Below are 23,006 nucleotides of genomic sequence, written 5' to 3'. Positions count from 1 at the left end.
GGCCTTTCTGTTCTTTGATGTCACCAGCGGTTTGAATGTTGCACCACATTCGCTGTCCCTATGATTTTCCAGGCCTTTGGATGTTGCTGAACTTGCCGGCACATTCATCCTTTTAAAGAGCATGCTAAATTGTTGATGTGGTGACTCCTAAAATTTCTGCTACGTCTCAAAGGTCTGTTTTGTTTGGGGTTTTTTCAACCTAACAATGGCCTCTTTCACTTGCATTGGCAATACCAAAATAGCTACCAAACGCAAATTCAATACTTAAAATCTAATCTAGACCTTTGCTCTCCTGAACTTGTCGTGAACTAACGAGGAAACCCATCACAATTGATTATGAAACTGCTGATCAGTCAGTTGTCAAATTCATCTTATATCTGTGAAAATGGAGGGAAATGGCTCTTATTCCTACATAGTGAAGGCAACAATGTTGCTGAAGCCCTTGAAGTAATGCTTGAAGTCCACTCTTCAATCAGATCTTGACAGCTTCCTTTCATTTCAGACCCACTGTGGTGGTGTACAGAGGCAAAATAATGAATAACGTGTCACTGTTTAAATTCTTCTGCACCTGATTTTACATAATCCTTCGTCTTATTCCGGTGTTTTCGCTTTCACCCATTTTCATGTCTTTCTGTCCACAGCTGTCTTTATTTCGCTTTATTTTTCATTTTCTACTAATCTTTTTAACACCATGTCAGCATTGCTATTTTTTTTTAATTGAACTAGCAACTTGGTTAAAACTTTTTAATAAACATTTATTGGTTTTACTATTCATTTCTTTATCCTCATGTATAAATCTTTAGGCTGGGTTCAACTCTCCCTTGCTGAAAGGTACATGTCTTCTTCTAAAGATGGCTCTTCTGACTTTATTGCATGTTTTCTTTCTTGGCTTGATATTTTCTTGGGAGGTGCAGAATTTCCAGCTCATAGGTCAACCTGGACATCCTACTGAGCAACCATCATTCATCACAAATTTTTTTTAGTGACTCAAAGCTTGCCAGAGGAATGATGCTGGCACGTGAGTCAGAAATCTCACACATCCAGACAAAGTTTCAAACCAAGAGAGAAAACATCAACAAACTCAGGGGGGAAGAGCTAGGGCCAGATGACTACATGAGAGCCCAGTCTAAAGATGCATTTATAGACATGAATCAATAAGAGATTGCTAACAGCAATAAATAGTTTTAGAAACGGTTAAACAGTTGCTGGTTCTTTACAGTGTTTACCTACAATTCACAGTACCTTTAAAAGGTTTAAAACAATACCTGAAGAAATTTTTGTAACTTGTTAAAACAAAGTTAACTGCACTTCAAACAGTTTGTTTTCTTTATAAATAATAGTAGTGTGTGTGAGTTCAATGTCGGACCGTCTTTCTTGACATTTATTCATTTGTACTGATCCTTACTGAGCTGTCAGCCCAATCAAAAAGGTGTCAGGGTGCTGGAGAAGCTTGTGGAGAATAATGATCGTTACCATAGTGGACGCAGTTTATCAATGGAAAGAAACTCAAAGGCTTGTGGAACGTACATACTTCTGTATGAGCACGTTTGAACTGTATGTTACTTAATACTTTTGCGAACTGATATTATGAGATTGATGTAGCTAAGGTAAAGCTGAAACGAACCAGGAGATTGTCCTTGGACTTTTTTAGAGCTTGGTTTTAGCTGTCGCTCTTATTCCGCTCTTGTTTTTTTTTTTTAATCATGCCCGGCTTGTCAAATTCAACTGCTCAAAAAGGTCATAAGTAATAGCTAGTTGCAACTATTGATTATTTTCAGTGTCTATTAATTTGTCGATTATTTTCCCAGTTAATCGAAAGTTACTCAGTTTGCTGTCATACAGGAGTTTGACAGAAGAACCAAAAAATATTGGAATTTAAGAAGCTGGAATCAAAAAAAATGTGACTTTTTCCAAAACGATTACTGAACTTGACTCATCGATTATCAAAGTAGTTGCTGATTGAGTTGCTGACAATTAATCAATTAATTGTTGCACCTCCAGTAAAATCTATAATGTGTTCTGTCAAAAGAGAAAGTAGTTAAGACAAGTAAATAAACATAAATCTTTGTTGGATTTAAATCCAGTAAGTCATATATTCTGCTAAGTGGAGGCGCCAATGGCTATTCCCATTTCATATTTCAGTTTAAGAATAAAGGAATTTATTTTATTATCATGTTATCATAGAACAGGATAGTGTGGCTAGACACAAAATTTTAAAAACTGAGGCTTGCAACTAAACCCTTTTCACTGTATCTACCTACTAGTTGCATTGATCGGATGCCACATATCAGATTTAGGAGAACATAGTAATTCATGTAATTGTTTAGAATATAGAACATTACCTGCAGTAACTCAGCTGTGTCTACTGTGAGGCCAGTGATGTCTTCTATTCTCTGATTGACTCTCTCAATAACAGGATCGTCCTCAGCTTCCAACCATGCACTGGAGAAGCAGACATGTATATGAGCACAGTGATGCACACTTAAACCCTTAAAACACAACAGTAATCATCATTATTTTCCTGTCAGAATTCGTTTGCTATATGAAGCAATCGCCGCTCTTTAAAATCTCACCTATTAGTTCTGCTTTTCACCTAATTCAACTTGCATTTTGCTGACTGCAGTACATGTCCCATCATCACAATGTAGTGCTATTTACCAAAGGCATGTGTGTTGTGTAAGGCTAAGTAATTTCTCTTGAACAAGTTCCACAACGGTTTACAGTGAAAGTGATAATTAGGGGTAAAGGCAGGGCCTCTAGAGTCACAAAAAAGAATTACAAAGCCGTGCAATAAATTACTAACAATATATAGGAAGAAGTGACAATAATGGCATATGTAACTATGTATGAATGACTAAAATCCACAAGAGTAAACCCAAAGAACAAGTTACCTTTTTGACACTCTGTAGTTGGCTGTGGTCAAGACACCTGTTTTGGGGTCACGGACAGTAGCTCTGGCAAGCTTAATAAACAGTAACAATAAAACAGACACAGATATAAACAAACACATTATACATCATAGTTTATTCATTTTTTATGCTCAGATATATCTACATTTTGTCACTCTAAGCCATTAATCCTACATAATATATCTAGCATACTATATAACTTATTCTTATAAGTTAAAGTTGTATTCAGATTCAGAAAACAACTTTTATACATTGGGGATGTAAGACTGAAAGAATGATTACGATTCACAATTTAATTAGCATTTCCTTTTGACAAAAAAAGTGCACCTTTTCTGCTCCAGCAGTAACTTTGGTCTCATTGAATTTTGGAAAACTAAATATTTTTGTTATTTCGGCCCTTTTTTAAAGAGGCAAATGTGAAATTTTATTTAATAATTGTTTCTTGTCTCACCCTGGGTTTTGCCAGCTCTTTAATCTTCTCAATCTCTTCATCTGACAGGATGTCCAGGTATCGTACGATGTGAGGGCTGTCCCACTCGTCCTCTTCCTTTAGAGGCTTCAGCAGGAGACGAGGGTTCCTTCTACCGTCGTGGTAGCGGCAGAACAAATGGCTACGTCTTGCTTCAGTCTGGTAAAATACCGAGAACAACAAGAGAGTAATAAATCTTCTGCATCATTTTTGTTGAATTATTCACTTTGCTCTAATAAGTATGCGATGACGTGTTTCCAGTTCAGTCTTGTGGGAAGGGGAAGCAGCACTACATGATGCCAAGGCCAACTAGTGTCTAACCTGTGCTAAAGACTGACTAGAGAAAAAATGTCTGTTTAATTTTTTTGTCTTAAGCTCTCTTTACTTATGTTTCTTCGACATGAATCTCTATGGAATAAAGTTTAGAGTCGCTCTTGTGTCCTTATTAGTACATTCAGATGTGAGCCTCATTTTATTGTTAACTGACCGTTTTTTGTATCAGAGCTGTGATGAGTTACTGTTGATGCAAACCTAACTTTTCCAGCTGTTGCTGCTTTACGATTCAAAACTTTCCACTTGCATCAGTTTGAAGTTATAGTTATGTGTATCAGAGAATTAATAGTACTCCATGACAGCTACAGGAAAACTTATTTATCTCAAATTCAAGGAACTTTAATCGGATTTCTTTGGACTGCTCTCTGCTGAGACAAATCTTGTCTTACAAGATAAGTTCTTACACAATCATGATGTAACCATTCAGGTTCTTATACAAGCTGCATGTATAGACACTTGCAATTCTGGTCCTTTATAGTTTTGTTGCACTACTTAACAGGACAAATGACATATTTCTTACTATAGTTGGGCTCCTGTACATTGCTCTTCAACACCAAATACACTTTCTGATTCACTGATGTAGGTTTAACTGTGACAAACTTTTGCTAATGATGGTTTGGACTGGGACTGAACAATTTGGTAAAAATATCTAATAGAGACTATAACTTCCAAATGCTGCAACCGCGATTTGATTAGCGATAAAATTTTAAGTCAAGCATCCAAGCGTTACCACATCCACATGAGACATCCTCATAAATGTAACTGTCACACAAAAGGAAGAATTTGTAAAACTACTGAGTGAACAGTTTAAACCTTGGATCATATGTGCTAGACAATGTATACCCTACACTGCAACCTTTGAGATTTAGTAATTGCAAATCTAATACAAACTAATACAAACTTGAAATCGATTCAAGTTTGTATTAGTACAGCATCAGAAAACATAAAACATGTTTATAGTCAACTTTTCTTTCATTTCGGCTCTACATTAAACTTTCTTAGTGGCTACTTAAAGATTTAGTTTCATAAAAAGTTAACACTTAAGATGTATAAGATGAAGTATTTTTGACTGCCTCTCTACTTCAGGTCTTATTACATGCAGCATCAATGTTAACAGGCCCTTATTTCTTCTTCATGTGTTACCATTTGCAGCCCCTCTCCTCTGCACAGAGCCTCATAGGCCTCCCTCTCTGGAAGATGGTCTTTAGGTCTACTGTAGGTTCCCAGCTGGATGGGCTCCTCGGAGGCAGGCTGGTAGGACTGGTTCAACTCCTGGAGCTGCTTGAACAGTAGCTTCTCAAAATATCGGAGGTTTCCTCCTGCCCTCTGGTGGGTGGAGTCTGTCAGTACAAAAACAGTTGGTTGTGAGTGCCTCAGATAGTCCGTAAAGGGGTAGAATAACCTGAAACACTGTATTAAAACGGTATTTAAACAATGCTGTCCTTTTCATGTGTTGATCCGTCCGTCACAGTGAACGTTCAACAGTTTAACATCACACTGACAGGGATTATTTTGCATAATGAGTACTTTTAATCAACATTTGGACTTTTACATACACTGGTGTATTTTATAGTGCAGTCATACTATTATTATTTTTTTTAAGCTTACTTGTTAAACTACTGTCAGTCCTCTGTATCTCCCTCATGTTATTTGGTTAGAGTTTGAGATACTGGAGGAATTGCATTAGAACGAGTTCCCCCCCCTCGTGGTGTTTTGTGAGAATACACTGAACCCTCAGTAATAAAGAGAGTTACAGTACCATAGTCTGCCTGAGGTCATTTTCATTTAGGAGCACTGTAGACAAGGACACAACAAACAAAACAAACCACTAAGTGTTCTCTTTTACAGCAATGTTGTAATACATTGATTTATTTATTTATACACATTTAGTTGGTAATTGTCTAGCATAATAACAGCTTCATAAACACTAAGATCTTGATGGAATGAACTGATACTTGCAAAAATGATACTGATGTGGGAAATGAGATGCAGACATTTTTTCTCTTCCTTCCAGTCGTCTTCATGCATTTCCTGTGTTCTCTTCCTTGTGTAATCTAGCCTGCGCTTCACAGTACAGTCCAGATAATGAGTTTTCATACTAGATGTGGCCAACTGTGTGCATTTCAGTTCACCACTGGTTTAGGGATATGCTCTGTGGTACTGTTTAAGTATTTTTATGGTGATTTATTTCAAAGACACAGTTCAACACTTTGGGAAATATGTTCTGTACAACACAAAGCAGCCAACAGTCAGTAAACGTAGCTCAGGATAAAGAGTGGAAACATGAGAAAACAGCCTGTCTGACTCTGCCCAAAGATAACTAATCAACACACATCTTGATGTTTTTGCAGTACCTGTACAAAACAACACGCTAGTCTTACTGGGTTAATGTCCTGGGGTATTTCTGTGTGCAGGAGCTGCTGTGTGTGCATTTTCAGTGTTCATTATGCTATTTTTGTAACATTCAATGGCAGAAAGTAGGTCTGCATCTGCTACCTCTGCTCTAGGGTATTATCTCAGTTCATTTCAATTGAAAAGAAGGAGACCACAGCTCTATGACAGATGGCCTGGAGCTGTCAAGAGAGGCCTTGATGTGGAGACTAAAATAATAGTTTGAAGCCTCAAGCCCTTACTTTGAAAGGACAACACCCTCCTGCTCTGGCAAGCACAGAGCAGCAGTGCAGCCAGAGACGAGGGTGGACTGTAGTGATCAGTGAAAGAGGAAGAAGCCAAACCATCAATTACATCACCAGAGAGGACTGCGGTTGTAGTGGTCGGCTGACCGGTGTCTGTATGTGTCATGGGAAGCAACCGGAAAACTCAACAGTGGTCCTAAAACACGTGTTGAAGGTGCTATTTTAGTTTTTCAAAGGTTGACCCCATTAACCCATGAACCCTTTCACCCATTGTTTATGGTTAAAAGACAAATACCGTGTCTTACTCGGGCTGAGATCAATGAATGACAGAATGTGTGAAGTGTATCGGTGTGCAACTGTTTCACTTGCACTTGCTGCTCCTTACCAATAGCCACCAGCCGCCGTGTCAGCTCAATGGCTCGAGGCAGGTCACCCATTTGGTAAACAGAGTAGCTGAGGTAATCCAAAATGTCTGCCTTGGAAACCACAGCTTCCTCTCCATCGTCCAGCTGCCTCAAGGACTGCTGCATCCACAGAACAGCATGGTAATAGTCTGCATCGTTATACGCCGTCTTGCCCATGTCAAAGCAGTCGTCCACTGTCAGTACAGCACTGGAGTGCATTCCTGGAGAGGGGTTAAATAAAAGTTAATTAATGACAACAACAAAAAAAGTTTCACAACAAATTTATCACAAATGGCATTTTACACTTTTGAAAAACAAGTTATTAGATGTTTGTTTGTGATAGTTTGTTTTTATCGCTTTTTATTTCAGTGAAATGAATGCTAAGTTATGACTAGAACCCTGATATTTTAGTTACGGTTGCAGTAAAGTATCAAAGATTTATAGGCCTACTAGGCAGCCGGCATTTTTCCCAAAAAATATATTCAGTGCTGACATTTATTCTTAATTAATACTCAGGATAATACCCAAATTATTTTATAGCAACACAAACTCCTTCTTTTTACCAAACAGTACTAAAGAGGCATGAAATCAAGTGGTGCATGTTTAGATGAATAAGAAAAACAAGTCACATTTTACTTAAAGGACATGTATTTAGCATTTTTAGCACTATATACTTGGCTAAACACACAACATACACTCATATATATCGTGCTTTAAGCCAAGTGGTTTACAATTTGCCTTGCTTCCATCTATTCAGGCGCCAACACTGTGATGTAACTAATCCCTTTGTGATTAGAAGACATTCTGCTCCACTTACTGAGCATACTTTATTGCTGAGAAATGGAGCCTCAATCGTTTTGACACTCAGAATTCAATTCATAAACTAATATATTACGTGTATTAGTGTATTAAGGCTAATTATCTATATCAGGCATCTGCTCTTGCACTGTTTGTGATGCGGTTAATGGGATCAGTCATGTCTGTCTTATTAAGAGTTGTTTCTGACTGACTTATGAAATAAAGGGCATCATCAAACAACATCCAAAATTTCAAAACGTAAATCTTTTTTTCCCCTTAGTAAACATCTAATGTGTCTCTTTTTTCACATTTCCATGATATTTTGGTTTTCGCTTTTTTGGGCTTACATGTCTCGATCCTACATGAAAAGCAGATACACATATGCAAACAGACTTGTGCCTCAACTGAGCAGGTGTGAGACACATACCTGCAAAAGTATGCACAAGTAAACACATGTCAATACCTGTTTTGTATCCCACTTGTGTCTAAATGCCACTGGAATGGGACTACAGTTCCAATCTAGCAAGTACGTGTACAATTAGAGGATTTCTGTCTTTGTTAACTCCTACTGCTAGTATAAAACAAGATCATATTGCAGACAGCAGAGTATACTGCTACGCATTGGTCCTTTAATGAGTTACCCAAGCACACAGTTAATTGCAAATCCAGTCATGTCCAGGAGCATTACATTACTTAATGCCAAGTCAACCTTAAAGCAGCGGCAACTTTAACTTAAAACTAAAGTTTAACTCTTGCACTCTTGAACTGAAAGACAAGTAAAAACACATACAAACGCACCAGTAGAAAATCATGATGGGTGGGTGCCTCCTTTTTAGAGCTGTTGAGCACATTGTGTCTAGCTGTTTTAACATATTCATGCATTTTTGCACAGTCCTTGGTTACCTGGCAGCTTTCCTCTGGAGAAGGCTTCAGAATCCAGTTGGTACGTGTCCTGAAGACGCATCAGTGCTTTGGCTGCTCCCGTCTCATCTTCCTCATCTGGGAAGTACTGTCTGTGTATGGACATGTTGGAAATGAACCCTGGACAGAATGTAAGAAAGTATTAAAGCATATGGTGATGATAATGGAAAACGTCAGTGAATTAATGACTAACCAGAGGATGACATCAACCATGTTAATGTTCTACTTTAAAATAAGAGACTTAAAACGTCCTTCTATCACAGCTAATCATCTTATTACATTACAACAAATCCAAAAATAATTACTCAGAATATTAATAGACATAAATTCATAGGCAAAAGAAAATATTGCATTGGTAAATTAGCAAATTGTGAGAATATAATTTGAAATCCACACAAAAAAGTGGCTTTAACATAAGCTTTAAATCATTAAAAATCAGTCATGCTTTGTCTCATTCACTCACACAGAACAACAATATTTAAAGGGGCAGTCAAACCTGTTAAGCATGCAAGGCCATGTTTAAATATAGCACATACTGTACATATAAAGGACTCTTGGAAGTGAAAAGCAATCATGATGCAAGAGCATGGGCACAAGAATTAAACCCATAATTTATGTTCCATTACTTTTACATGTAACATTACATGATCAATGATCAATTTACAATTATCTTCAAAACAGAGACACCATTCCTGCTACACTTATAGTAAAACACACATGATAGTGAATTTAATTCAGAAAATGTACATGCATCAAAGCTGTAACAATAGATTTGTTGCAAAATGAGGCCAACCCACTCATTCTGTGAACACATTCCAACGTAGACATATTATCAATTTTTTCATCCATTTTTTTCTACTCTTTCATTAACACATTTGTCAGATAAAAAGCAAGATTATCATCGCTCAGTATCTGCAGCATTACCTTTCCTATTACATAAATTCTCCTTTTAGCTTTAGCTGTCTGCCAACACCTCAAAAAATCTCTCTCTCTTTCCCTCTGCCAAGTTTTCTTTTAACTTGCTTTATTTTCATGACAAGTAAATGCATTTGCATTGCCAAAGAATACAGAGAGAAAAGGATAATGCACTGCACAATAAATTAAATCAAAATACAGTACATCTTCCGTCTACTTATGTTTATAAAACTTACATCCAGCCTCTCTACTCTAACTAATGGCCACGTACACAGATCCATTCACAAGACAAACTTGTGCTCAGTTTATCCAGCGCACACAGATATGGATCCAAGTCTAAACACGCATTCACTGTCAGGCAGGCGCACGCACGCACGCACGCACGCACGCACGCACGCACGCGCGCGCGCACACACACACACACACACACACACACACACACACACACACACACACACACACACACACGCACACACACTGAGAAAGGGAGAACATGGCCAAAATATGCAGAGATGAGGAACAGCTGCAGCTAAAACATGACAGGGTCTGGTGTCGTTTGTTCACTGGAGGAGCAAAGCGTTAGAGCAGAGCAGCACAGCAGAAAATTTCACTCTGCAGCATTAGCTCTAATCACACAACTTGTCTGGATTTTAGTTTACTACTCGCTCTCCGCTCATGGAGACAAAAGTCCAATGGAGAATGTAAGAAACGCTAACCTTGGGATACATTATATGATGTGACCAGGCAGCAATGTGGACAGTGTTACTGGACAGGCAACAGTGAAGACTAACAGATGCAGATTTAGCAGAATAAACAGATCTAAAGCCATATCTGATGTGAAAGAAATAGTTTAAACCTGAGCAAAATCTCAAAAATTATTACAAGTTAATGCAGAGCGGAAGTGGAAAAGGAACTAGCCTGGTTGAATATAAGTTTCATAGTATATTTTGGTCCGATATGCGACACATAGGCAGAAAATGTGTTGATATTTGCAATCAGGCAACAGACTAGTAGCTGCATGTGGCTAAAACACATGCTTACAGATACTTTTAGGTGTAATTTTTACACTGAAAAACAAAGACTATTTTCTTCTGTAAAGACAGCATGCACATGAGGTGGAGTGACATATTAATCACACAGCACACATTGTACATTCCAGGAAAAGCTACGTCATCCCACACTTGACTCGTCCTCCTTCAGTCCTTTCCTCACCATCAGAGGGGTTCTGAAGCACCAGGCTCTCCAGTTCAGACCACTCAGTGTTGAGTCTCTTCATCAGTTTGTAGGCATTTACTGGGTGAGCCAGGTAACCCTCCGGGTCAGAGGTGGATACTCTGGTCAGAGCATCTAGTTTCTTGGCCCAGCTAAGACACAGAGAGAGAGAAAATTGGCTCTACGACTGCAAAAGCACCTGCTCTACACACACACATATATGTATACATTTAGATATGGGTCAATATATAATTGCGGGACTTTTTGTAACATAGTTGACAGGTATCATAGTTGACACTTTTGCAGTTTTCAGGCCTAAAATCAACATGACCACCTATAACCAAACACCACATGGTATTTTTAGAGAAAGATTCTTCTAAATATTATATATACAATTAGGAAAATTGAAATTGAAAGTTATTCATAAAGATATTGTAGTAAACCTGTTGACATGTGATAAATCCACACACTACTTTATATTAAATAACTCAGAAAGCCTTGGAGTCTTGCCAGTGTTTTCTTCAGGAGGAAATGACATCATGTGGAGCAGGTCATGTGATCTGGAATTAACACACTTCCTTGAGAGGTGTTTTTGTAATGGGGAACTTAGTTGAAAGTGATTTCTAGGACACAGATACAATTTGTTATTTTCCATATAAAATTTGATATATTGCCGAAAAAGAAATATCCGTCATGATTCTCTCAACTTCATAAAGAGAACACAGTCAAAACAATTTTTGAATAAGCTCATTTTATTATTGTTTAGCTAATTAGAAGCTCATTTATTGTTTACCTAATTAGAAGGTGGTTGTTATTAAATTTGGACGGTTATTTAGTTGACATTTTAGTGATATCCAGTCATTTTTTATTAATAAGTAATTGCTTCCATAATAAATAATTATAGAATTTGTAAAGACATGATCACAATGAACATAAAAAATGTCAGGCTCTTTTTTTTTTTTTTTACTTTTAATAAAAATATATGCAAGAGATGTCCCGTGGACTTCAAAGTCCCTCAATTATATATTGACCCATATGACTTCACACTGACTTAAACTACATACAAGTAAAAGCACATACTTTGTTGCTTTTCAGTCATGTGGTAAGATTTCATGAAAATGTGTTGGCACAAAAATAGATTTAAGTTGCTTCACCCTTTGTAAACCATATACCATTGAATAATTTAATGAAGACATTAAACTCACATGGTAGGGTAAGAAAAAGTACACACACTGAGGAAAGCATCCACCATTCTTCCCATGAATATGAACAAATCTCTTTGAGGATTCTTAATGGAAAAGATAGACATGTTTGACTTATTTCATCACTTCCGTGGACTGTTGAAGACACACTCTTTAGGAGTAATAATGCTTTACATTGTGTTGGATTTTTAGCAAACACATAACCATAATTTGAAAAAGAATTGTAGTGGTCACAAAACATTACCAGAGTAAAACGTACAATATTTTTAATTCAACATAGTGGAGTAGTGAAAGGATTAAAAACTTACAAAGCAGATATACTCAAATAAAATGTGAGTGCCTGAAAATTAGACACTGCTACTGTGCTTGAGTTTAAGGTACTTAGTTCATGGTTGGGTTGTTTAAAAGTTCCAGAGCTCAGAATGTACCTTTTAACAGAAGCAAGCTTGGACTCCTCTGCTTTGATGTACTCCCTCAGAGACTGAACCAACTCTTTTTCTGTGTAGATCAGGTCTGTCATTTGGCCTAAAGAAACACAGACAGTGATTATAAATGAGTCTCTGAAGATAAAAATCACCATTACTCTGCCTTGTATTACTGCTTTCAGTTTCAGATAATATGCAGATTTAGTTTTTGAGAGAAAAACCCACTATTTTACCTGTTTTATATCTGTTGTGGTTTTCTTGTAAGACTTGGGAATCTATTTCTGGTCGCACTGTTTTCCCTGTAGGCTGAGGTAAAATAAATCCTCAGCCACAACTGTGGCGCTTTGATAGCATAGAATTACTCAGCGAGCTAAAGTTGGTGTTTTATCCATGAGCCCTTGAGGAGACGGTTGGGGAGTAGTGTGCTTAGTAAACATTTTCATGGAAACGCTCAGCCATAATTAATTCACAGGGGTTGCCAGGGAAAAGGGATAATGAAACTCTTTCATTGTGTCTGCATGCAACCCGCATAAATGGCCAGCCACGTGCATTAAATCAATGTAATTTCAGTGACTGGAATTTATGTAAATCAGCAATCCTTTTCCCAAAATACTAAACAAAGGAAGGTGACTGCACAAAAGATGAAACCTAAATTTATGGGCATCATTTGAATTATATAACTTGTCATTTCTGTTCATGTGAGGACAATGGCTTAATCATATCTACAGAAATTATCTTGTCTATTTGAGCACTGTGCACATTTTTTCCCAGATTAAAAAAAAAAAGTATGAACCTACCGCAATGACTTCCCTTTAATGTTATTCAGGACAAAATAAACTCAGATTTTACTGCCCCTCTGGCCACATCCTCTGTTTAAAACATTTTTACTGCTTGGGACAGATATGCATTCCTGAGCGACTAAATGGCCTCGTTGTGCAGTTCAAGGATCATATCGCTATGCTTTCTGGTGGTTTTTTGTGGTCAAAAAGGGCAGGGATTAGTTTAACAATAATACACTACCAGTAGGTGGGTGTGGCTACATTCAAGAACACATTTATTCTATGTTTTCCTGAAATAGAACTGAACTCAAGGCCCTGAGGCACTTGAGGAGGATTCACACTGACTGTAGAGCAAAAAATAAAGATTACACTAATAAAGAGTCAATTTAAGCCTCGTCAGTGGATCATAAGTAATTCCAACCACTTAGTGACAGATAATAGGTTAGGTTAAGACAGCAAATTATGCAAATCAACATAAAATGTACAAATTATGAGAGGATTGCATGCAGAGAATTTAAAAAAAACTTCAATGTACAGTAGCTAAAAAATCTAAATTTGTAAATTTGACAAAATGCATCCATGCCTACAACAAATATCCTGTATTAATACATATAACTGAAGATTTTAAGGCAACATTCAGCACCATTTACTGTGCATTTATGAGTGTGCATATATTCTCACTTAATGCCACTCAGTTGTGTAAAGTAACAATGAGTTTGATTATTTTATAACTAATTGACTCAATCAGAGGGGGACACTTTAGTCAAGACATCTAGTTTGTGAGTTCAGCTTCACTGGGGACCATAAAAGCTTCCATTTTACAAATACATGTACATTAAATAGGCGTTGTACTAATTTTACACATTATTTCATACGCTGCATTTCTGTAAAAGTGACAGTAGATGTTTTTTTCCTGCCAATTGGTCAAATTTCTTTTGAAATTGTGTTGACAAAGGATTCACTAAATGATAAAACTCATGTTAATATTATTGGTTCTCATTGAGGACTGTTGATTGAACAGATTTGTTAATTTTCTGTTGACCGTTGATGCAAAAGATATTTGTAAAATGTGTCGGAATTAGTGACATGATTTAGCTGTTTTTCAAAAGGAAGATGTTTTTCTGGATTATTGCCATGGTATCTATCAGGAAGAATGACATAAAAGCTGGCAGTTTGACACAAAGAGCATGCAAAGTATAATTTAAGAGCAAACACAAAAACAGGAAATATTTTTAGACTTACTGATTGAAGTGAAGATTTCTCCCTTTGCGGTGCAGCAGCAGGAGAACAGAACCCAGGAGGTGAAAAACAGAAACTTCTTCATTTTGTCTCGTTCAATAACCTGCAATTGCAAACATAGTTGCATGATTTCACCGAAGTGTATGAAACACTCTGCAGTCAGTATGCATTTAGGGATAAAGCATTTATGAAGCCGTTTTACTACATCTTGCAACCATATTTATCCTTTGTCCTCCATGACTGATGCTGTGCTTTTCTTTCACAATGACTGCAGAAACTTGCAGCTTGTCTGAGTCATCAGTTTTTACAATGATTCTCTTTTTCCTCACTAGATTAGCTGAATGTCTAACAATATTAGAAGTTTCCAGCATGTTTCCCATAAATGACTAACCACTGCCTCTTGTGCCCAGTTCTAATTAAAAAACAAAAATAAAGAGACAATGTGGGGAAAAAGAAAAGTCTATTTTTGTCATAAAGCATTTTGCATCTAGTAAGAGTGAGGTGTGGGGTATGATATATATATATATATATATATATATATATATATATATATATATATATATATATATATATATATATATATATATATATATATATATATATATATACACATATATATATATACTTGATCTCATCTCATTATCAATCCGGTTCATATAAGCTCAATAAAAGCTTGTTTTCCATGTCATTATTCAACTCTGGAGACCAACATGGCCACAAGATGCCGGAATGAAAATGTTCATGGCCAGTAAAGCTCAGTGCCTTTTGTAATAGGATGACAAGTCAGAGTTAGCACCAAAGGAACTTACTTTCAAAACTGTAACCTCAATCCAAAAACAACCTTTTACATCCGTCACACACAATTCAGGCACATTTTACATATAAAAGAAACCATTACAAGCAAATATGACCTAAACAGAAAGTCGGCTTTACTTCAGACAGCCCATTGTTTCAAAGTTTATTATGCCTTTTGTGTGAGAAGTTGCCACATTGTATGAGTAATACTGTGATCTAGGGCAAAAGAAACTTGAGCTGTGCTGACTTTCAGCTACAAGAGAGCCAACAACCGGGCTGAAGCTGAAAAAGCAGGACAAAATAATGATGTATCACATGGCAGAAACACTCTGTTCACAGTCCAGTCCCACTGAGAGCAACTTTCTCTGTGAAAAGTGACTCTGCCCCACTTTCTCATTGTGGATTTTATCCAATTCTGTTTTGCCACATCACTTCTCAGTGATTGTTGCTTACCATTGCCTGTGTAAAACATGCACATGCATTCACATCCATACTTCCAAAATGGAAGCACACGCACGCACATACTTCTGTCTGCACAACTATATAATCAAAGGCTTAGAGAAACAGAAGATCTGAAGCTCAGAATTGGCACCTTGTTTGAAAGTGTAGTAATACCTTAGCAAAGAATCTGCTGCAGGTGAAAAAGAAATCATTTCACTTACATGACACCTGCTGACAAAATGCAAGCCGACTTTCCGTTGTTGCTGAAAAAGCCTTAAGCCAAAGTGACACTAACACTCCAACAAAGCAGAAAACATCCATAATATATTTCCAGGACCAAGTAACAGCACACAAACTTAAAGGTGTTTAACAGCCAACACCACATCTGGTTGTCTATGACATTATGAGTCCTTTGTTAAACTGACACAATGGAGGGTGGAATTTGGCTTATTTGTGACAAATGGATCCTTTAAACAGGCAAACATCCAAGACAAACCTGCCATATGGTAATTTACCACCAGTACCAAGCACTACAGAGGAGTAAGTCACTGTGAATTCTAATTCTCTTGGGGAAAAGAAGGAACCAAATTTGCAGCATATTTATTTTTAACATTTACAATTACAGTTATTATGCTGGAATGTACCACGCTGGGTGTGAGCATATAGGTCAGGGCCCATATATCAAACATTTCAGAATAAGACTGGATCAAAATTCACAGAGCAACACACATCTCATCTTACTTTCTGGCTGAGGGGTAAAAGAGGTTTAGAAATATTCTCAACATAATGTCAAGGTAGGAGAGCTGCAGAAGCTGTTGAGAGTTGGGAGCAGGTGGGGAATAAACTGGCAAATGTACTCCTCAGATGTAGAAATAAAAAAAATGCTACATGTTAAGCTAAAAATCAAGCCTCCTTGAAGATACTGAAAGGATATGCTGAATTCTTGCAAACTAGAAAATACACCTACAGCATGGGGACAAGCTTCTTCTGCTATGCGTAATGAATACATTTCCACCAACTGGCATGATAATTATAAAGATTAGGTCTGTTGTGTTTATGCATGTGTGGCCCATGTGGCCAACTAGCTTGACCAAATTCAGCAAGTAGGTTAAACATACATCAATGTGTGTGTCAGTTGTGTTCTTTAATATAAAGTATGCGCAAGTGGCAATGCTTTGTATTTAGTCTTTTCCAGAACTAGAAAAAAGTGAAACTTCTACTCCTCATGGACAGTGACTATAAAGCTTCATAAATAACTCTCAAGTCCTTCTCTCTGCTAAATGTAATCCTACTGGTACTAATTTCGCTTCTAGTGTGGTACCACAGGTTGTTTAATGGGTGCTCGCCCAGATAACCACCACCACAGTCTGAAGCTATAAATTAAGTGACCAAATCACTCCCCTTGTAATTTACAGCCAGTGTTATTGCTCAGCTCAAACAGAGCTGTGCCTGTTGTTGCAGGCTGTAACACCCCTGTCACATTCCTAGAAAAGAGGCCTGCTGCATTTATAACCCAAATGTTCCCGAGTCCTGACCCCTGCTTGGTCTTTCTAAAAACTGTAGGGAAAAGCACCGAGGAGAGGACAAGGCAGGATACGATATGCTGGATGCTGAGAGGGCAGGTATGGACAGGTGTTTTTGGACTAATACAGAACTGTGTTGGAGCAATAAAAATTTATCCAGCCGTTCCTCAAAATAAAATAATGAAGGTCAACAAAATATGTAATAAAAATCAAGATATTTTCAGTCTCTATTAGGCTCTGGTTTGGCAGTTTTCTTCAATATATTGCTGTTCCTTCATTACTTTATAAGTACAGCACCTCCGTTATGCTCTGTTCTTGAAAAATTTGCCTAGACTCAGTGATGGCAACAACCCACAGAATCTCTGCTCATTTCTGTGGGGGCTGAGATTCTCCAGACTTTTGGTGTTTTGCATGAGACAGATAAGAAACTAGTCTGACACATTCTCTGGCAAAGCAGTCAGGATCCAAGGTTTGCAATGGAGCAGGAGTTCCTTAGAAGCAAACGCTTCGCCCCGACAGTAAAATCTTCAACATCTGTACCCATCCTGTTCTACTTTTCAGCTGGCCCTCATTTAACTACAAATCTGCAGAGAAGAACAGCTGTTGTACACATGTCTGGATAAGAAGATAACCCTGAAAATGATAAAAGAAAGTAATCCTGTTCATCCGTTTCTTCTTTACAGATAGTTTCGTAAGAAATGCAAACACCAAAACAAAAAGCCATTTGGCTGATGTGAGAAGGAAAGTGTTGGCAAGACAACTGATGCGATATTACCAACAATGGTGCAAAAGACCTCAGGCAATTTCATTTTAGGAATTTATTTCTGGAAACTAAACTTGCTTTTCAGAATCAGATTTATAGGGCAAGTACTACATGACAGGAGTCAAATAGAGGAAAGAGTTTAAAATGAGGAATGCAGGGAAGAAGTGAAAGAGCATGGGAAGGGCAAATATCTAGTTCCTTGTAAACCTTGAAGTGATTTTCAGAGCAAAACATGGTACTATTAAACAAACAGAGGCGTAAAAGTCAAACTGTTAAACTGACCACTTTGCCTCTTTGCAAAAGTTGTCAAACTCGAGATTGGAAAGACTCTGGTTGGTGGTTTTTTTAATGCTCTTACTGGTACAACGGGTACTAAACCTGCTGTGGCAGTTTATATTATTGCTACATTATGAAACTAAATACCAGTATTCTGATAAAACTGGTACAAAATCAGCTATGTAAGCAAAGACTCGCAGTTGAATGCCAGAAAACCTCCTCATAAGAGAAAAAATGACGCTTGCCGGTTGCCAACTCCCCCCTGCACTGTGATGCCTATTAATGGCTGATGCTGAACAGACATTTTTCTGATGGTAATCTGGAAGTGGGAGTGGCCTGTTTCCCCCACTAGCCAACCCCTCTCACGCACGTTACATAAAACACCACATACAGTAAAGTATGTGCACATACTGTATCAACAAGCTGAACATGCACAGACAGTCCCTGGCTGTCAGTCTGAAAAAGATTTACCTCTCCTCTACCAATCAAAACAAATTCAAACACGTCACTGCTGCTGCTCTGTGGGGAGGAAAATTAAATCTGCTCCTCGATTACACTCAATTTAGATTAAGATAATCAACTAATATGGTGTTCAAGACAGGACTGCACTGCATACAAAGCAAAGTTGTGGTTAATTGTGTTTGTTGAAATGTGCCCTTGGTATCAGTGGTGATGACAGATTCCCTCTAAACTCAGCCAGTCTAAACAACATTCACATACGACTTCTGGCCTGTTTTCTCGACTCTGAGACAACTGAATTGAGTAAAGTTTAGTCAACCCTACAAACTGAAAAATGTCACCAAGGAAAGTGTTAAAAATCCAAAAAAAGGGCCCAAAAAAAGTTCAATCCGTGATTTCCATGACCATATGTGCTTAAAATCAATGCATATGTGCTCCTCTTGACATGAATGCTGAAGAAAAAAACACAGACACATTGTCATACTTCTAAAAATATCCTATTCAATCAGTTAGTGTTTGAGGATACACCATCTTTTTTTGCAACCAAACTGTGGTGTTGCAAACAGTTTCATTTCCATCTGGTGGAGGAGTTCATTCACACACAGCACAGTGTTACAGTGTGACTCTACAACATACAGATCGGTTCACATAAGTCAGCTTCCCTATGGACATGAACATAAACACACACAGCTTTTTCTAAATGTGCAAGAGTATACAAACACCATCCACTTCCAAAAACCTTTTGTGGCATGTAAACGCTGCGCTCACGTAAATATTTAACAGAAAACGAACAAATTTTGTGATCCATGTAAATCAACCAGACATTTAAGAAAAACAGATACAACCAGGACAGTGGCTGAAATCTGTTAGTAAAAGAAGGCAGATGTGGAGAAATAGAGGTCAGCAGACAGAGACACTGAGAGATCTTCTTCTAGTATTTCATGTAACCTAATAACACTGTTCTATTTCTATGCTGTAGCTAGCAAGACATCGTCTCTGAGCGTGCACGTCACTTGCCTTTCAGCTTAATTACTGCTGACAGATTCATGGCATCACTCACTGCCTTCCACGGCCAATTATTGCCATTGTGCTGCATATAAATCACTGCAGGGGATCTCTTACCTGGCGGGCATCCTTTTATACTGCAGCTGTATGTTCAGAAACATTACGTGCCGTTTACTGAAGGCGGACAAACCCAAGAGCTTTTGTTTTGGAGCTTTTTATCTACTATCTAATCCTTTGAGCTCGATGAGCAGCTGGCTGTTGATCAGCCACCGTGAACTCTCTCAGCTTCAGGGTGGAAATAAATCAAACCAATAGCTAATAAGCACAAAATTCATCTGCAGCTATTCTGATGACTAACTGTTATCAGCTTCTGGTTCCAGTTATGCTAATTTAAGGATCTACTGCTTTCTTTGTCTTATTATGACAGCTAATTGGTTATTTTGGGGGTTTAGACAGTCGGTTCACCATTTTCTGACATTATTAAGAACAAAAAAATAATGGGAAAATTGATAGCAGGTTAGTGAATGATGAAAATAATCATTTAAAATAGTGCTATAAGCAAATGGCAAAGGCTGCAATTTAGGATATACATTACGCAACATGTCTGGCCCTGGGATGCACTGTGGTGTCAAATTCATGCCGTCCTCCTTGTGTGGCATTGAAGCTTTTGATGGTATCTCATGTGGTAATGTTCCATAACACTTGTTATCTATTCCACTGTGAATACTGATCTGAGGTTTGGCCTTTAAAAAACCGCACTGCAAATCGTCTGTGTAGATTCTCACTCATTCAGGTCACCCTAAGAGCTTCAGTAGAAGCACACAGGCTTGTTTTTTTAGTTTTTTTTTAATATGCTTCAGCCATCATCTTCAGTTCTCAACAAGAAGCCTCTGAAGAAGCTTCTTGGATGAGAGCTGAAATGTCTTCAAGATCCAAAAACAGATGTTAATTTGTTCTCTACTAAAGTTCTTAGAATATACTGCAAATCGTGTTGCAATCGTGATATCTGTCAAAAAAAAGCAATTAGATATTTTCCCCAAATTGTTCAGCCCAAGTACAATGACAAACATTTGATGGTTACAGGTTCTCAAACTGTCATAAAATGATTTTTTTCTTGGTGTAACTTTGTAGTAAACTAAATATGTTTGCTTGTTTTGAGCTGCTGGTGCATTTGTGGGTGTTTTCTGATTCACTCTTAACTCAGCCAGTCTAAACAAACTAAGTGCACAAACATTTGCTTGGACTTTTACTTACACTAAACAACACAGCAAGTGAATGAAGTACATTTACATACTGCATCTGCATTGTTTTCTCTACTCTGAAACAACTGCAGTGAGTATTGCCAACAAAGCTGACCGACCCTGCAAATTGGAAAAATATCACCAAGGAGTTTTGCAAAGGGTCAAATAGATTTAAATCCATGGTTTCTGCTGAACATATGTGCTTACAATCAATGCATATGTGCTTCTCACGACATAAATGCTGACGAAAAAACCACAGCATGTTGTCTCACTTCTAAAAATATATTATATAATCAGTTATTCTCTGAGGGTCAACCATGTTTACTTGGCAGCCACACTGTAGTAGCACCAGAAATCCATAACCAAACTATTCTGTTAGAAACGGTTTCATCTCCAGCTGGTAGGGCAGCTCTCTCACACACAGGTAAATTACAAGTTGCCTGCCAATAACGAGCCATCAACATCAGGAGAGACCCCTCTCACCCCAACATTTGAATGTTACAGGTTCTCAGACTGTCATAATATCCATCCATCCATCCATTATCTATTCACCGCTTTATCCTCATTAGGGTTGTGGAGGGGCTGGAGTCTATCCCAGCTGACTTAGGGTGAAGGCAGGAGACACCTTGGACAAGTCAGCAGTCTATCACAGGACTACATATAGAGGCAAACAATTACACTCGCATTCACACCTATGGAAATTTAGAATCACCAGTTAACCTCAGCATGTTCTTGCAGTGTGGGAGGAAGCACAGGGAGAACATGCAAACTCCTCACAGAAAGATCCTAGTCCGGGACACAAATTGGGGACCTTCTAGCTGCAAGGAAACAGTGTTGTTTTTTTTTTTGACTAACTTTTTAGTAAACTAAATATTTTTGGTTGTTATGAGCCGTTGGTGCATTTGAGTGTGTTTTGTGGTGCAATTGGGGCTTCTTTTTTTTTTTTTTTAGATCACTGGAAAATGATGAGCAGAATCATCAGTAATGGAAGTCAAATGAACCAGAGTCCCCATTAATGCAAATGTTGACACAGTTTACATGAAGGTCACTTAAGCTCTAATAAAAAAAGCTGCTGGTTTTTAGCCTGTTTGGGGTGAATGAGTCCACTATAATCCAAGCTGGAGGCAGCAGTAGAGTGAGGCTGGATGTGGATGGTTGTGGATGTGGATGATCTCCCTCCTCTTCTTCCTCCTCCTCCTCCTGACCTGCTGCTCATCATCTCCAGCTGGGTCCAGGACGTCCCCCTGACGTCACCCCAGACAGTCGTTTCTAGAAATCCCCGACACTCCAGCCCCTTCAGGTCCAGTGAGCGTCCCGCAGCCTGAATTGCGGGCTACATGTGGACACGTTTTACATTCACAGTACCACCTCTGTTTTAAAACCTGCGCTTTACAGCAAGTGAGAATAAAGAAAAACGTTTGAGATGCTCGGGCACGAAGTTGGCGCAAAGTTTCAAAAGTTTCCGCTGGAGAAACATTGTAAACCTGCCTGGTTCTGCCTCGCGTTATAATATAACAAACATGCCTGAAATAAACACAAAGTTCACGGGAAAATTAGTCGTTCAGCAGCTCTTTTTTCTGCTGCTGAAACGTCTCCGGTGTGGAATAAAGGCAGAAACAACAACAGAAGCCAGTCGGAGCCGATGACAACCATCCCAACATGTTCAGGAGACGCACGAGCTCCTCGGCTCAGCACCGATGTAAATAAGGCCTCGTGCGTCCGCCGCTCAGATGTTAGATTTAATGCCAGCTTACCTTTGTCCTCACCGGGTCTACGGAGAACCGTCACACGTCGGTATGTAAGCGCAAATCCACTTGGCACCCCGAGGTGACGACTAGTACAGAGAGGGCTTGTAGGCGCTGCCACGTACAGAACCTCCTAGAGCTCTGGCCGTAATACGCAAGGTAGAGGCGCAGCGACATTCCTCACTAAACTTTATCGTGCTGCCTTCAAGCTCAACTCGTAAACTGGAGATTCATGTTTCAGGATGGGTATGCCATTCTTTTTAAAATAAATTAAAAATAAATGTGTCCTTTTAAAAAATAAAGGCAGTGTTTCAATATATTAAGAAACAACTCTTCTTCTAATTGTAACAATAAAAAGGTACAATTCCACAAGTAAATTCTGTACTTAAAGCTGAGGTAGGCAGGTTTTTTTTTGGCATCATCTAACCAGAAATGCAAAAGTAGCAGCTTCAGGATGGGTATTCTGCTTTTTATACTATTAGAAGAAAAGAATTGTGCTTTTTTTTTTTTTTTTTT

At 38.2% G+C, this 23,006-nt stretch overlaps 1 protein-coding gene across 3 annotated transcripts in view; it reads right to left on the bottom strand.

Moving 5' to 3' along the window:
• LOC111563190 (prolyl 4-hydroxylase subunit alpha-2) overlaps positions 1-22,637 on the bottom strand; it is a 30,229-nt gene extending 7,592 nt beyond the window's left edge. For 2 of the 3 annotated variants that reach the window (XM_055017480.1, XM_055017479.1), the window contains exons 1-10: positions 22,500-22,637; positions 14,246-14,345; positions 12,228-12,324; positions 10,598-10,749; positions 8,453-8,590; positions 6,733-6,972; positions 4,855-5,051; positions 3,361-3,537; positions 2,892-2,962; positions 2,343-2,442 (exon numbers count right to left, since the gene is read on the bottom strand). In XM_055017480.1, coding sequence (XP_054873455.1) covers positions 2,343-2,442; positions 2,892-2,962; positions 3,361-3,537; positions 4,855-5,051; positions 6,733-6,972; positions 8,453-8,590; positions 10,598-10,749; positions 12,228-12,324; positions 14,246-14,327 — 1,254 coding nt within the window. In that variant the 5' untranslated portion in view covers positions 14,328-14,345; positions 22,500-22,637. Of the gene's footprint in view, positions 1-2,342; positions 2,443-2,891; positions 2,963-3,360; positions 3,538-4,854; positions 5,052-6,732; positions 6,973-8,452; positions 8,591-10,597; positions 10,750-11,802; positions 11,886-12,227; positions 12,325-14,245; positions 14,346-22,499 lie in introns of those variants that run through there. The other variant, XM_055017481.1, reaches the window with a different exon arrangement.
• Positions 22,638-23,006: the final 369 nt, after the last annotated feature.

The sequence above is a fragment of the Amphiprion ocellaris genome, chromosome 14 (genome assembly GCF_022539595.1).
Source record: "Amphiprion ocellaris isolate individual 3 ecotype Okinawa chromosome 14, ASM2253959v1, whole genome shotgun sequence".
Taxonomy (NCBI): domain Eukaryota; kingdom Metazoa; phylum Chordata; class Actinopteri; family Pomacentridae; genus Amphiprion; species Amphiprion ocellaris.
This window is presented reverse-complemented; position numbering and strand designations above follow the sequence as displayed.